At 41.3% G+C, this 16,183-nt stretch overlaps 1 protein-coding gene across 8 annotated transcripts in view; it reads left to right on the forward strand.

The window, feature by feature from the left end:
• MAP2K5 (mitogen-activated protein kinase kinase 5) overlaps nt 1-16,183 on the forward strand; it is a 270,804-nt gene that overhangs the window by 215,221 nt on the left and 39,400 nt on the right. For 3 of the 8 annotated variants that reach the window (XM_040493068.1, XM_040493067.1, XM_040493066.1), the window contains one exon: nt 15,013-15,074. The exons of the other annotated variants lie outside the window; for them this stretch is intronic. In XM_040493068.1, coding sequence (XP_040349002.1) covers nt 15,013-15,074 — 62 coding nt within the window. The remainder of the gene's footprint in view (nt 1-15,012; nt 15,075-16,183) is intronic. 8 annotated transcript variants of the gene reach the window in all.

The raw sequence follows: 16,183 nt of genomic DNA on the forward strand, positions 1-16,183 counted from the left end.
CTGGAGCCTGCTTCGGATTCTGGGTCTCCCTCTCTCTCTGCCCCTTCTCTGCTCATGCTCTCAAAAATAGGTAAACATTATCATCAAAAGAATCAAAAATAATAAAAGACTTGGAAAACCACAAAACCTTATTGAAAGAAATTTAAGACCTAAATACATGGGAAGACACCCATGTGCAGGGAATGGAAGACTTAATATTGTTAACATGGCAGTACTCCCCAAATTGATCTACAGATTCAGTGCAGTGTCTGTCACAATCCCAGTGGGCTCTTGCAGAAATGGATGAGCTGATCCCCAAAATGCATAAGGAAATGCAAGGAACTCGGAATAGCCAAAACAATCTTGAAAAAAAAAAAGAGAAAGTTGGAGGATTCATACTTCCTGATTTCATAACTCCAAAATTACTGTACTCAAGATGGTATGGTGTTGGCATAAGGGCAGGCATATGGAATAGAATGGAGAATCCAGAGATAAACGCACATATCCATGCTCAGTTGTTTTCCAGCGAAGACGCCAAGACCATTCAGTGGTGAAAGAATCGTTTTTTTGACGAACGATGCTGGGACAGTTGGATGTTCACATGCAAAAGCATGAATTTGGACCCCTAGTGATACATATACAAAAATTAATTCAAAAGAGGTGAAAGACCCAAATGTAAGCACTAAAACCATGAAACTCCTAAAAGGCAACATGGATGTGACACCCAAGAGCATAAGTGAGGGAAAAAACATGGTTCTTCATCAAAATGTAGAATGTTTGTGTGTCAAAAGGTGGCATCGAAAGTGGAATCACTGCGATCACACCAGGGTTCCAGGCCAACCACGGGTCTTTTGTGCCTCAGGGCCAGAAGTGGGGGAAGTGATGGCTTTCCCTATAAGGTCTTGTGGCCGGGAAAGGGGGCTTGACAGGAAGGCCACAGTGGGGACAAGGGAAGGAAGATGGAATGAAAGTGGCCAGCTGAGTGATAGACAAAAACTGAAGGAAGTGGATGGGGTGGGGGGTGTTGCTGTAGGGCCTGGCCTGGGGTCCTTGACGATGAATAAAGTAAAGCTTAGGATGGGAACAGACTCTCTTGGCATCACCACCACCACCACCATCATCATCATCATAGCTAATAACCCATCATTACAAGCCTCCCTTTATAAGAAGTCTGTACCTTCATTGAGTCCTTATGACTCTAACCATAAATTTTAATGAAGACATACGAAAGCCTCCACTATTAGCTGCCTGATGGGCATATGCACATCATTACAGTGGCATTAAAAACAGCCCTTATGAATGGGGACAGTCGTCCACCTCACCAAACACCTGAACTCACAAGAACTCTTCACATGGACGCAGCTCCTCTGACATTTTCTAGAAATGCCAGCAAATATGTCCCATGCTGGAAGAAAGCAGTGTTTGATGGCGGTGCCCACCTGGCAGAAGAGGGTGGAGGTTAATCACGCGGCTAGACGCTTTGACATGAACCAGGAGAACCAAGAGGCAGCTAACATCTCTGTTCTAGCAGAGGGTGACGTGTGAAGACGGGGACGAGAAGATTGAGGACCGGGAAAGGGGGAGGAAAAGAGGGAAGAGTCTACGTTGAAAGCACATTATTAAAAAGCTTCTAAGTTTTTCTCTCTGCCTTGTTTCTCCTACTGCTCGACCTCCACAGTGTGTCTGTATTTTTAAAAATAACAGGTCTCAACCTCTCAAACCTTCCGGGGATCACCCTATCCATTAGATAGTATCTCAACTTCTTAGCAAGGCATTTGAGTCTCTCACCCGTATTTATTTCAGCCTGACTTTGGGTCAGTCAGTGGTCTTCAGACTTGCTGCACACTTTCACACCTGTGCTGGTGCCCCTCCCCCTGCTTGGAATGACCTCTTCAGCCTCTTCACCTTGCTCATGCCTAAGCATCCTCCAAAGCCCAGCTCACATGTCGTCTCCTCTTTGAAGCTGTCCCTGTTACCTTCCTACCTCTTCATCCTGCCACACTCCTGCCCAGTGCTAGGTGGAATTCAGCATAGCATTGGTTACAAAAGCTTTGTTACAGTTTTTATCATACGGAATCAAATTTAGTTCATGAGTTTGTCCAGCAGAGAAGGGCCTCTGATCTATAACACAGCAGCTAAGTACAGAGGCCATCATAGAGAAACTCATTTCTTATTTTTTTTCTTTGAAAATCTTTTTATTGAAATAATAAATTACTTAACAAAATTCACCCTTTTAAAGTATACAACTCAGTCCCAGAACATTTCCGTCACTCCACAAAGAAACCTAGTACCTGTTAGCAGTCACTCATAATTCCTCCGTCCCCTCCAATCTGTGGCAACCACTAATTAATCTATTTTCTGTCCCTATGGATTTCCCTATTGTGGACATTTCATGTAAATTGGGCCGTATCATATCTGGTTTTTGTATGTTTGGTTTCTTTCATTTAACATGATGTTTTCAAGGTACTTCCATGTTGTGGCATTTATCAGTAATTCATTCCTATTTATGACTGAATAATATCCTGTTGTATGGGTATACCACATACCGTTTATTTATCAATTGAACATTTGGGCTGTTTCTGCTGTTTGGCTATTATGAATAACGATGTTATGAACATCTGTGTGCAAGTTTTTATGTGGACATATGTTTTCAACTCTCTTAGATATATACCTAGAAGTGGAATTGCTGGATCATATGAAAATTCTATTTAACTTTCTGATGAACTTCCAAACTATATTTCACAACAGCTGCCCTATGTTATATTCCCACCAGCAATTTATGAGGGCTCAAATTTCTCTACATTCTTGCCAGCACTTGCTGTTTTCTGTTTTTTGTTTTTGCTTTTGTTTTTGTTTTTAATTATAGTCTTCCTGGTAGATGTGAAGTAGCCTCTCTTATGGTTCTGATTTGTGTTCCCCTTGTAATTGATGATGCTGGGAATATTTTCATATGTTTATTGGCCATTTGAATAACTTCTTTGGAGAAAAGTCTGTTCAATTCCATTGTCCGTTTTTAAATTGGGTTATTTGTCTTATTATTGAGTTGTAACCGTTCTTTATATATTCTAGATATGAGAGTCTAAATGTTTTCCCCCATTTTGTGGATTTTCTTTTCACTTTCTTGGTGTTCTGTGACACACGGAAGTTTTAATTTTATTTTTTTGGAACTTGAAACCATTCTGGTTTGATCAGAGGGTGGGCAGGCTTAAATCTCCACCCTATCTGTACCCACCCTTGGCACCCACATAAAAGTTCTTGGAGTTCCATTAATTATAGTATGAAAACCATTGATTGTATCCTGAACAGTCATTCCGTAAACCTGTATTAATCCCAGAGCTAGGTATTGGGGTTAGGGATGCAGTTGCTACCATTAAAATTTTTCTACTCTAGTCAGGGAAGCAGACCAGTAACAGTCATATCTAAATAGATCACTTTAAACTGCCGGTAGTGTAAGTCATGGGAGACTTGATGGCCTGAGTTCTCAGGAGCACACTGGCTCTTTTTTTAACCACACATAAATGGGTATTTACGACAAGGTTTTTAATGATGTTTGCAGCTATAGAACTTCTATACTAAAAAGTGTGGACAAGGTGCTGGGAAACACAGACAAGAGGGCTGATGATAGAGAGGATGATAACGTACCAGAGGTCTCTACAGAGAATGGGACCCCAAAGAGCAAGGGGGAGTTAGGCTCAGAGATACCTGAAGCCCCTACCAGGAGTTCATCATGGCTACAGTGCTTGGCAGAGTTTTAACAGATGAGACAAGGGCCACATTTCAAAGGATCTTTACACTGTGCCTAAAGGCATTTACGGGGGGCGGGGCATACCGAAAGCTTCAAACTGGATCAGTGGAACCAAATTTGTGTTTCAGAAAAATCACTGACAGGGTTGTGGAAGGTGGTTTGGGAAAGGCCCTTAGGAAGCTGTAGTTCTGATCAGAGATTATGAGGGCTTTCATTAGCCTTAGCATGTTTGAAGAGTATTTAGAAGATAGAATAAACAGACTTTGGCAAGTAATTGGATGTAGGGGAGAGTGGAGAGGTGGGGTCAGGGATGAAGCATGCAGCTTGGGCAGCTAGGCCCTCACGGGCATGAGTCCCACAGAGAGAAAGACATGTCTTCTCCCACAGAGAAAAAGACGATTAGCATTCTGTTCATAAGATGGCACCACGTGCCTCATTCAAGATGCTATTAATTCCTGTTCTAGACCCAATTATAAGTAGTTTTATCAACTAGACTCTAAGTACCTAGGCTTTTCATTTCTAGCTTTATACTGCTGCAACTAAAGTACAGGGGTCACTTATGAATATTTGTTGAATGAAATGTATACGTAATTATAAGAACTTACTACCTGTCTTTTCAAGACTTCAGAAGAACCAGTCCAAAAAGTAAGAGAGTATATGATGAAAAGGCACTTAACTAATATATGTGGTCCTTTATCAAAATTCTAAAGTCTAGCCTTAACCTCTATGGTTTGCAGAATGTTTCCCCAGGGAAACATGTTGCTTTCCCATAACACTCCATTTTACAGATGAGGAAACTGAGTGACAGTCAAAGGATATGGCTCTTTCCACTTTACTACACTATAACTGACCTTGCCAGAAGGAAAAAGTGGCAGCTGAACATTCTGACATCACAAAGAGAGATTATTTTAAAAGCTATAGAAAAAACAACTTAGAAACATTGCAGACATGCCCCAAGGGCATAGATCTATTGCAACACAGTTCGGTTTCGCTATCTATAAGAATGACTCCAGGTCTTTAAGAAAGAATTTAATTCTATTCTGCATATCTGTTTAAATCGGCAGGAAGGAGCTTGACTCCTTTTAGAAAGATTTATATATACCAAAGGTTTAACTCCTAAACCCTCCGGTTGTCTTAAAAAGATTCATTCATGGAGAATCACTCATTCCCAGACAGGTTACTGAGGGCTGGTTAACTGAGGAGCTGCTGGGCTATGAACACAGCAGGTGCTCTCTGGGGGCAGAGGGTTGGGGTGAAAATGGTTGCCTGAGAAAATCTCCCTGGAATTCAAAAAGTGGTATTAACCAACCCCAGAGGAAATAATATGCATTCACTTTTTTGCCTAGGGGACTTTGCCATCATTCTGGCTTCTGAAGTTAGTAAAAAGTAAAAGGAATCCTCATCCCCTCAGCTCCCAGCCTCCAAAGGCTGGCCTGTTCCTTTTACAATATGTAACTGCATGTGGTTTACAGTGAGACAAGAATTGCAGGCCTGAGCTTTCTGACATCCTATGCAGGCCCTGAGCTTCTTCCCACATAGCTAACACTCTGACCACTCCAGTAAATGGGTGTTGATATGCAATTCCATGATGTTTATAAGTTGTATGAATTAGTGACTGAGGCATTAGAAACTTGGTAAGTTAATACAAGGGGATACACAATAGTCTTGTCCTCCAGCGATATTGCTAACTAGACCTGTATCCCATAGAGTTGGGAATATATAATTGGGACCCTGAAAACTGATACTCCTCTTTTATGTAAGGCAGCCTTTAGAAATCTAATACCTCCTTTGAAAAGTCCAGTATGCTTAAATTAATGCAGTTTGGCTGGTTTGAAGATTGAAAATAGGTTAGCATTAAGGCCATGATTCCTTTAGTAATTACTTTTTCTATTGGTAATAACTGTTTCTTTAGAAATGACATTAACATTCTACCAAAACACAGCAGTAATCCAAAAGTTAATGTTCTGTTCATTTATAATTATATTTAATTCATATTTATGAGTTGTCGGGAGGGAGGAGAAAGAAAGAAGTGAGTTTAAAAAATGTAACAGAAGAAACAAGTGAAAAGCAAAATTTTTCCTGATAGTCTGAAGGATGTACAAAGTCACCTAAATGGAAAAAAATAATTTCCAAAGACACAGTTATATAAATTCAGATTTTATTAGCTACTGCTGAAAAAAAATCTGTATTTTTATTATTTCCTAGTGGCACTGAGTGAATTCAGTGGATAGACTTTCACCATTTCTTCTTTTTCACTAACTGGAATATTAGCATAAACGTCCCTATGATTTAGATTTCAGTAAGTCAATTAGATTTGGGTTTTGTTTGTTTGTTTTTAACCAGGAAAAATTCTGCATCTTTAGGCAGTCATTGAACAAGTAGCCTTGTGTTGTTTTCTTTGAATTGTCCATGAAGCCTGATGTATTATTAATGAATTAATTTCTTGGTGGTGGAGGCGTATGAATAGCGTTCTGTGAATGGGCAGTTGCCTGGTGGGGCCAGTTTTGGCTGCTGTCATTTAACATGTGTTGCTCTATTGTGAAGTCTTATCCAGCCGTAGGACAATGCTCATTTAATCCACCATGATGGGACCTACACACCCTGAGCCCAAGTTGGATGCCAGGGTCAGTTATCCAGCAGCTCAGGCTGGGGCACTGCTCCGCCTCACTGCCGAGTTGATATAATCATTTTGCCTGCCGTTCATTTTCCCTAAACCAGGGAAAACGCGTATGTGAACAGTGCAAATGTTCTCAAAAGAGATTCCAAACCGATCGGCTGGGGTGTTGCCTCCATTCCAGAATGGAGGCAGCGTTCCAGGGAGTATAAGTTCCTTCCTTCCTCCTGGAAATGGAAGCGTCTGGGCCCCCAAGATCCCTGATGTTCTGAGGTCCAGAGTAGCAGATGGCATTATGATTTTCCAAATCCTGATGAACATTCTAACTGAACTTGTTCATTTCACAGTATGTAGTTCTATTTTTTTTTTCACTTCCTCCCCCTTCTTCCCTCCCTGTCTCCCTCTCTCCCTGTCTTTGTTCCTCTCATATTGACTAATTTTAAACCGACGTGCTATCTTCTTTACCCAGCTTTAAATTCCCTTCTCCCCGAGTTTATTGTTTGGAACCAGGTACAGCACAATTTCGCATGTAGTTTTCAGCCTTTGAGTCACAGCTCACACAGCCTTTGAATTTGTTTATCAAAATGTGTGAGCAGCTACCACCAGCACTCCTCCTCCACGGAGCCCCTGGAAGTTCGGCTTCCCCCTTATCCGTAGCTTGCAGCACAGGTGGCAAATGGCGGTGATTATTCTAACTAACAGTCGAGTGAACATCAGGAGGACATACAGTGTGACGATGTGGTCTTTGGATTTCAGTGAGTTCTCGGAGTCTGACTTGATGGTGTTATGGCTTGTTGATTTTTCAGGACACGGACCTGCCAGGTTCTTGCCCTTGAACGGTGTGTGGATGTAGTTCAGGTGTCTCCGTGCCAACCCCTTACCTATGAAAAGAGGAATAATTCCTTTCATTTCGGAATCTGTTAAGCGTTATTATTCTCCCGTAGATTTTCCTCTTTTGCTTTTGTTTAATATAGTTGATGATCTACCGGTAATCTAAGATTTCTTTTAATCAGCACTTCTGTACATAGAACCTGGTGAAGTGTGTATGTTAACATTATAATTTAAGTCCGGGATCAAACATGTGTAGCTGGACTTTTCCTGAGGAAAAAAAATTGACCTTACCAGCATATGAAATTCAAACACTATATAGGGACAAGGTAAAACCACAGGTAGGAATTGCTGAATAATTACCTTTAGACCAGCCTGAGCAGGAAGCTTCCCACGAGGGTGAGCTCATTTAATGGTTCCTAAAACTCAATCTTGTGGATGTCAATGGTCATGCTTGATTATTTGCAGTAGTGTTTTATGGAAAAGCAATAGAAATGCATTGGGAGGCTACAGACAGAGAGGACAATAACGGGTTTTACTTTTGAAAATGAAATCCCTTTGGTATGAGACAAGCATGTTTTTTGCTGTTCTGCCTACGCCATGGAAAAGGGAGGTATATGTGGATGTTAGTGTGCAAGTATGTGTGTAAGTGTGTGGGTGTGCTATTCGTACAGACACCTGTAAATATTACTGTGCACTATAGCCTATGACCAACAAGTGACCTAAAATAAAAAGAGAAAAAACAGTGTTTATTAGCTTTGGAGAGAAAGCAACTGTAAATATGGTTTAAAAGATTAATCCATTTTCCAGTTCTCTACTATTTTCAAGGAATTTTATAAAACATCAAGATCTCTGCCATAGGTTTAGAAAATCTCTAGGTAAATACAAATCTTTTACGTCACAAAAATTGTAGAGTAAATGATGGGTTACTTTTGATATTAATGACGACGTGATTTCCTCTTCTCTTTTTACCTTGATAACTTCTGGAACATGTTTACAAGGAAAAAAATAGGGAAAATCTTTATGATCTCAAAGTTCAGTTACCTACAGACAGATTCCTTTAGACCTATTCATTTCTATTTTGTGGTTTTTATAAGCCATCAGGTTGTGATGTTTCCTTGGCTAACAGCTGGGTCTCCCTTGCTTTAAGGGCTTATAGGTCAGGTGGACGTTCAGTAGCAGAAATTCAGGCCTTTTGCCCCTGGTGCCAGGTCCTTCTGAGACAAGTTAAATGAGCTGCTACTGTCAGCCCAGACCCAGTGGACAGAACTTCACACCAAAATGCCCACATGTGTAATTTGTCACATCTGGCAACCCAGAGCATGGGGTGACCCGGTGTGGAAATTGAGTCATCTTTCACTTTCTCTGCTCAAGGCTTGATGTGGAGTGGGGAGTAAAAGGAGGGCTTTCTGGTCTCCAGCTGAGGAGGGTCACAGACACTCTTTTCTGATGATGTCCATCTGCAAGCCTTCCTAAATTCAAAGCCCCATTCCCAGCCGCTGTCCCTCATAACACCCCAAAGCTTAGGTTGGTTGTGCCTGCATTGTGAAATCAAAAATACACATAATGGCAAAATATCGATTGTTTCCTCACAGAGTGGCCATGTTTGTAAGTAAACTGAGTGCTGTTTATAAGCATTGACTGACTTTGTAAACTCCAATGTGTAATTAATGGTTCACTCATATCTCAAACTGGGCTGCCTCATTCTCTGACTGACCAGGAGCACCTATCCATCTATGTCCCACCTTTCTTTCTCTGACAAGATGTGACTGTCTTCTCCCCGCCTATCCCCACCCCTGCCACAGTCTGTTGTAGCAGCAACTTACAGATGCAAACACTGAGGACCTTCAAAATACTAAAACTGAGCTAATTTCCCAAAATCTACCATTGGGTTATACTTTGGGCACATAGATTTTTTGGTTTGTAGATAAGCTTCTGTGGAGATCTTTAAAGGTGAGGGTGCTTTTTTTGTGTCTTTTTTTTTTCTCTTGTTTTCAAACAAACCAGGTTTCCTCTTCAGTCCAGAGGAGATTTATCCTATGGATCCTGCAGGTGTCTTGTGAAAATGCTGTTTTAAGGCAGTAAACAGCGGAGACTCAAAAACCAATTTGGGGTCTAACAAGGCAAAATTCTGTTCTGCCTGACGTGAAGCCACTGGAATTACAAACAGCCTTTGACCCCAACACTGTGGACAAAAGTGGAGCAGTCTAAGAGAGCCGTGGCAATTAGTGTGAGTCCCAGTGTGTAGGAACAGAAATCTTTGGGCCAAGCCAAAGGAACATCAGGCTTCAATAAGAAAATTTATTTTTTAAGTATTAGTGCATAACTCACTACTGATCAGACTCCACATGCTGTTAACTACCTACTGGCTTGATGACTTGAGGTCTAGAAATGGGCTCTTAAAAATGTTGGAAGGCTTGCCATATTCTGTTTAACTTGCCAGGCTGGTTTAATCTAACCACATCCCAACTGATCATAGAATTCACCAGTTGGCCAACACCTTGATATTTTGAGAAGTTGCCCTTCTGTCTTCCTTCTCTTACTGCCAGTAAGTATAAAATCTTGGTTTGAAGGAATGTCTGTTTTGCACAAAGAGAAGGGAACAGGACACAGATTAAAATGAATGCCAAGCCCTTACTTGGCCATTTCCTCCATCCTGAAGGGCTATTTATTAGGGGTGCACACCTTATCCCCCTGAATAATATACCAGTTCTTTAAGGTTATGGATTAAATATCAGACATCCCACAATGCCAGGCTCAGAGCTTTTCACATGGTAGGTGGTCAAGAAAACTATTGACTGAATGAACCAATAAATAAGTAATGAATGACTATCATTTTTTTTTCAGAGAGAAAGTGCGTGCATGTCAAGTGGGGGAGGGGCAGAGGGAGAGAGAGAGAGAGAGAGACTGGGTGAATCTTAAGCACACTCCACATTCAGCGCAGAGCCCAACATGGGGCTCGATCGCCAGACCATGAGATCATGACCTGAGCCGAAATCAAGAGTCAGACACTTAACCAACTAAGCCACCCAGACGCCTCAGACTATCATTTTTATACAGTATTTCATGTCTGTGCCTTATCAGTGTCTGAATTAACTACCATATCCTTGTCAGGTTTCATTGTCATATTAATTATGAGTTAAAGGGAAAAATTAAATCCTCAGGTTATTTTTTTAAGCCAAGTTCCCTTAACTGCTTTCCATTTGAGTAGTTAGGCCAGCCTTTCCCCTTACATAAAGCTAAGCTCTCCCAAGAATCCGGACCTCATCAGAGTTTTTAAAAATAGGTCCCTACCTTTTTCTTTCTAAACTTTCTGTTTCAACATCATTTTAGATTCATATGCAGCTATAAGAAATAACATGGAGAGGGCCTGTTCACCCTTCACCCGGTTTCCCCCAGTGGTAGCAGCTCATAAACACAGTACAATGCCACAACCGGGATATTGACATGGATAGAATCCACTCAGTTTATTCAGATTCTACCAGTTTTCTACGTACTCAAGCGTATGTGTGTGCACACATGTGTGCACAAATGTCGTCATGGATCTTTTCAAAGCCAAGAAACATCATAGTTAAAAAAAAATAAAAACTCTACATTTAAAATGATGATCTCTCTTTTAAGTAAGTGATTCCAAAAGCCTCATCTGTGTTTTCTGTGTGTCGAGTACCCAACCTATCTGCCCGCTCTCAAGTCATAAAGTGTGCTTATTGACATACTCAGTCTGCAAGTGAACTAGCAGCAGCAGTGACTAGAATGAGACCTCCTTCTCCCTCCCCCCTCCCCCACTCTTTGACTGTGCAGGTACACACACACACACACACACACACACACACACACACACACACACACACCCCAACTCAGATTTTCTGCTGCTTGCCTTTTTTTATGCCTGAGTACCTTGCTGACAAGTGCTAATAACAAAATACCCAGAGAGAGTCCAGTTGAAGTTAGCATACATTAAACATTCTGAACTTGTCCTTTTGCTCATAGATTGTGCATAATTAATAATTAAACAGTTTCAGTTGTAATGGGTTGACCTTCCTGAACTGTTCATTATTCACAAGGCAAAGGCATCACTCAAACTTTTTTCCCGTTGTCCTTCGCTGCGCTCTAGCCTGCCACGTGCTTGTGTTCCAGTTGTTTAGCAAAGGGGGCTGACCAGGTAGTTACAGAAACCTCTGAGACTTGGAGACTGTCCTCCTTGATGACCAGAATTGCTTACTGAAATGGTTTATGGCAGCTGTTTTTATATAACAGTTGCCGGCTCGATAACAAGATTCAGCCTGTGTCCCTTTAGCAGGACTCTAAAGTTGATTTGGGACTAGAATCTCAGGTTAAGGCTTCTGGTTAAGGTTGTGTCCACTGCTTCATTCCATACCTCTACACTTAGAAGTTCAACAGAAGAGCTAACCCCCCAAAAAAGCCCTTAAGGCGAAGTATGGCACCCAGGGTCTTAAAAAAGAGTGACTTTTATTAACAATTTAGAGTCAGTTTCAGCCAGTCCTGAGAGTTATTAGTGTGACTGCTTCTCCAATTCGCGCTTATATTTTCGAAATGTATTTGTTCATCTTCCCTAAACCCATATTTGGCAGAGGACATTTTTGATAAGTAGCAGCAAGTACTTCACTAGATCCCTGAACCCCCTGGCATGGTTCTCAGTCTCCCTCTAACCTGGCGGTGACTGGATGCTCTCCCTCCCTGGGAGCTGCAGGGAAACTGGGACAGCTCCACTCTGAGCTGAGCCTCCCTCCCTCCTTCGCACACACTTGAATTAGATAATGAAATAGGCAGGTTCTTAGAGGTGTTTTACATGCTGATCTAAAGAAACTTCTGATTTTACTTGCTTAAATATGAGAAAAGTATACTTGAAAATCCTCCAGTGTGGTAAACACTATCATTTGCTTTCCTTCAGAGTGTTAACAGCCTGTGTGCTTTTGTGGAGTGGTGGGGCTCTCAGAGGACTCCTTTGCTCCCCCTCCACCCCCATGTTGGTCATGGCATTCTGACTGCCCCGCCCCCTGCCTGCCATTCAGTCTTCTGTATCTCAGAAAATTCTCCTTTGAGGTATGCAAGAGACATGGATTTTTAAAAGGAAAAGAAATACCTGGCATTATGCATGTGAGATTCGAATTCCTCCCCCCCACCCCCCACCAACCCCCCTCCCCTGCATCTCTGATGACTGATTCTTTCCAGGCACCCCTGAGAGGAGAATCCACTCTCTCTGGTTCTGTAAAGTCGACTTGGGCTGGCATTTTCACAAGTGAAATAAATTATTCATGGGTACCACCCAGTGTTCCTTAGTTTTATGTTATGAGGAACTTAACAGGCTACAATATCAGGTCTTAAATAAAATTAACTACCCATGCAAAGATGTCACATTTCCTCGTCTTGTTTCTCATCCATGTTAAAATGACATCTTCATCAAGTTGCCTAGTCTATAATTCATTAATTTACTCTTGGTATCATACTTTGAAATGAGGTCCACAATGACATCAGTTTACACCAGGATCTTCGTAGAAAACCGGCCCAGAATTTTAACCATCTTGGTAAATATTCAGCCACATTAAGGCAGTAGGCTTTTCTCTTCCTAAACATTGCATTTTAAATCAGCTACTACTCAGACATTTCCAGTACCACAGCCTTCAAAAGAATCTCCGAAATGATGACTGAGGGGACTAACTGCCTGATCAGAGCCCATAGTTTTTGTACCTCAGACTTTGAACCATTTTTTTACTAATAGTTTTTGAGACAGTGAAATGTCATTTCTTGAACTGGGCCTCGTAGGGTCTTGCAGGCATGGTGATATATATGGCTTTCCTAAAACAGGCCAGGCTGAAATTGATATCATGTTTTATTTTTGCTCTTCAAACCGATGGGACTTCTGTGACCATTTTATAGTACCTTTATCGAAGACTTGTCATGTTATTGCGTGCCTTGTTTCTTTTGAGCGGACTGTTTCATCAGCCCCCCGTTTTTCATGTCGTCTCTGTGTAATGCCTGCATGTAATCCTTTGAACTTGGCAAGATTTTATTTCACTCCCGTTTTCCTTTGTTTTCCTTTCTTCTTGGAAACCTTTCTCTACTGATGAGAATTTTAAGTTTATGATCACTAACCTTCCCCTGCTCTGGATGAACAGAGTAAATTCAAAGAGAACAGATATGCAAAATCTAAGAATCATTTTGTTCACATTCCTTTTCTTTTAACCTCTTTGGGTTTTTGGGGTTTGTTGTTTTTTGGTTTTTGGTTTTTTTGGTTTTTGTTTTTGTTTTTGTTTTTGTTTTTGTTTTTGTTTTTGTTTTTGTTTTTTTGGCTGCTCTGACCCCCTCAGTTCCTTTTGATTTAATTGTATTTTCCAGCAGTTTCCAATTGTTTGAATTGGAAACAAAGCCTTAATAAGAGTTCTAGTTAATTTTCTGTCTTGTAATTACCGATCTCATTTTTCTGATAATTGGCCACAGCAATTATATGTATATTTACTAATCACATAGGAGGCTGTGCAATTGTATCTATCTGCCACCATTGATAATGACACGCATATTGCAGAGGTGCTTTTATCATCTTCTTTTTTCCACTACATCAAAGCTATTTCCTCTCGTTCTCAATAATGAATACATGCATGCATTTGACACAGTTGTGTGCTAGAGAAATTGTTTGGCTCCCACCAAATGCTGCATGCTCTGAGTTTCTTGCCTGCAGCGCTGGAAGGTTGTATGTAATGATATATTGCTCATCCAAATGGCCAAAGCACTCCAAAGCACAGTGAGATTAAAATAAGTCATTCCTTTGTTAATTTAAATAGGTGCATGTATCATACTTTGCAGGGCACTTTGTGTAGGGATGTCAGAGAGGAAAAAAGCCGCCGAAAGGTATTTTTAATAGCAAATGAGAATAGATGGGAATGGAGTCATTTGCAGCTGCCTACTTTATGTGGCTCTCTTGTTCCAACTGTAGGTCTAATGAGATGACTGTTAAAGTACTCTGCAGTGTAATTTCATTACATCCTGAGCCGTTACACTATAAACACAGTGGCGCTCTCTGTCATTCTTGGAAAAACTCCTAAATTCTTAAAGCCTTCCTTTGCAAATGGTAATGGGGTCTGCTCCCTGTGTTACCCAGTGGTTGTCATTTGTTGCTGTGTTGTTTCCTGCTCATTTGAGTGACTCCCACCTCCACCCCAGTTCTGTTTGGTGGTCAAGGTGGGAGGTTTTCATTGTGTCCTTAATTCACTGGTTTTCTCCTATGACGAGTTTGCCTGGACTGGCAAATAGGCTGAAATTCCTTTTCAAGAAACAGCTTCTCCCATAAAAGCCTTTCTATTCAAGTAAAAAACAGAAACAAAAACAAAAGCAAACTGACCCACATGATTCGGCAGGCAGTTAAGATCGGTTGAATATACAAATAAATGTAAATAAAAGGGAAAGTGTAAATAAATAGCAAATCCAGTAAAAGAAACAGAGGTCAGCACAAGAATAATTTCACAGCTCTTTGTTAATTACAAGACCATTTGTGTGTTACTTAAATAATCATTAATTTCTCATTTACACTTTCGTACCTTCTTTCCTACCCTGTGGCTATCATTGTCCTTTTTTCACCTCCCCTCCCTCTTTGCTCTCATGTTTCTCACTATTGTAAAATGTGTGTGGCTTTAAATTTGGCGTTTTTACATAAACATGTGGGAGAGGGTGTCGACAGTCTTTTTAATTGGACGAGGCCTTATTTTCCTTTCCACATGTTGGTGAATCCCTGTTATATATTCTGCTGTTCCTTGGGGGGAGGTGGGGGTGGATATAAAGGAAGAAGAGGAATTGTTGTGACTTTTGGTGACTTGTTTCTCCTCCATCCCAGGATTCGCCCGTCCTTCCGGTTGGAGAGTTCTCCGAGCCATTTGTACATTTCATCACTCAGTGGTGAGCCCGTTTGCAAACATGCCATGCCCTCAATGTAAATGATACATGCCATTAACTCTGCGGCTCCGTGAGACCTTATGGCTCTCCCTGCTTCCTTTTGGAGACGGGAGGGACTTCGGGGCCTTGGGCAGATGGGGCAGCAAAGCTGAAGAAATTGTTTAAATTATGTAAACGTTATTTACACAAAGGGTCGTAAATGTACTTGAGAGGCTTTTTCCTGTCTTAATAAACTGCTGAGAATCAGGCTACTTCTTGGAGCACAGATACTGTTGCTACCCAATTTTTTTTTTTTTTTTTTTAAGAAACACACAATTTTATAGCCCCTATTGAACAGACATATGAAGCTTATTTTTATTAATGTAACCTCAAGTTACCCATAAAACTGTCTGTCACTTAGTGGAAGCAGCATAGTTTATTAATTCATCGGATTGTCAGTAAATAACTTTTATCCTTGGATATATTTTAGACAGAGTACTGGTGTCCCATTGCAGTGAATTTTGATGTTTGAAAGACTATGAAAACATGGTTCCATTAGGCCCACTTGAACAGTTGGAGACCTGGGAGGAACCGCAGGATTTTGGTCAAAGGGGCCCTCAGAGCCTCTGGGCAGCCCCTCGACATTTGACACTTGAGGAAGGGTTCCTTTTGCACCCTCTGCCTTTTTCCCCTCAGTAGAACGAGGTCTCCTCCACCTGCCTCTTCCCCAGTCAGTGGCCCGGGCCCCGTCGCTCCACTGCCCTCCTTCCGTCTTCTCCCTCACCTCTGCATGGAGAGAGACAGAGACAGAGAGAGAAGGAAACTGGGAGCATAGCAGTGACCACCCCAAAGCAGGAGACAGAACGAACTAGAAACTGTTCTGGACATTCTGGAACTTTCTCATCACTGCCTCTACATTTCTTCCTCTCATTCACTGAATTCCATTCCATCACCCCTTCAGAGTCCTGTTCAGTGGTGGAAAATGAACCTTTCATTCCTGCAGTGCCACGAAATGGTGCAGTCAGGAGTCCTTGCTAAACTGAAATGGTTGTACACTGTCCCCTTCCCCTCCCCACCCCCATGATCCATCTGATGATTACACTAAAGTGAAACCAAGAAATATTCCTTAATAT

The sequence above is a fragment of the Herpailurus yagouaroundi genome, unplaced genomic scaffold (genome assembly GCF_014898765.1).
Source record: "Herpailurus yagouaroundi ecotype Mexico unplaced genomic scaffold, PumYag 184, whole genome shotgun sequence".
In the NCBI taxonomy this organism is placed as follows: Eukaryota; Metazoa; Chordata; class Mammalia; order Carnivora; family Felidae; genus Herpailurus; species Herpailurus yagouaroundi.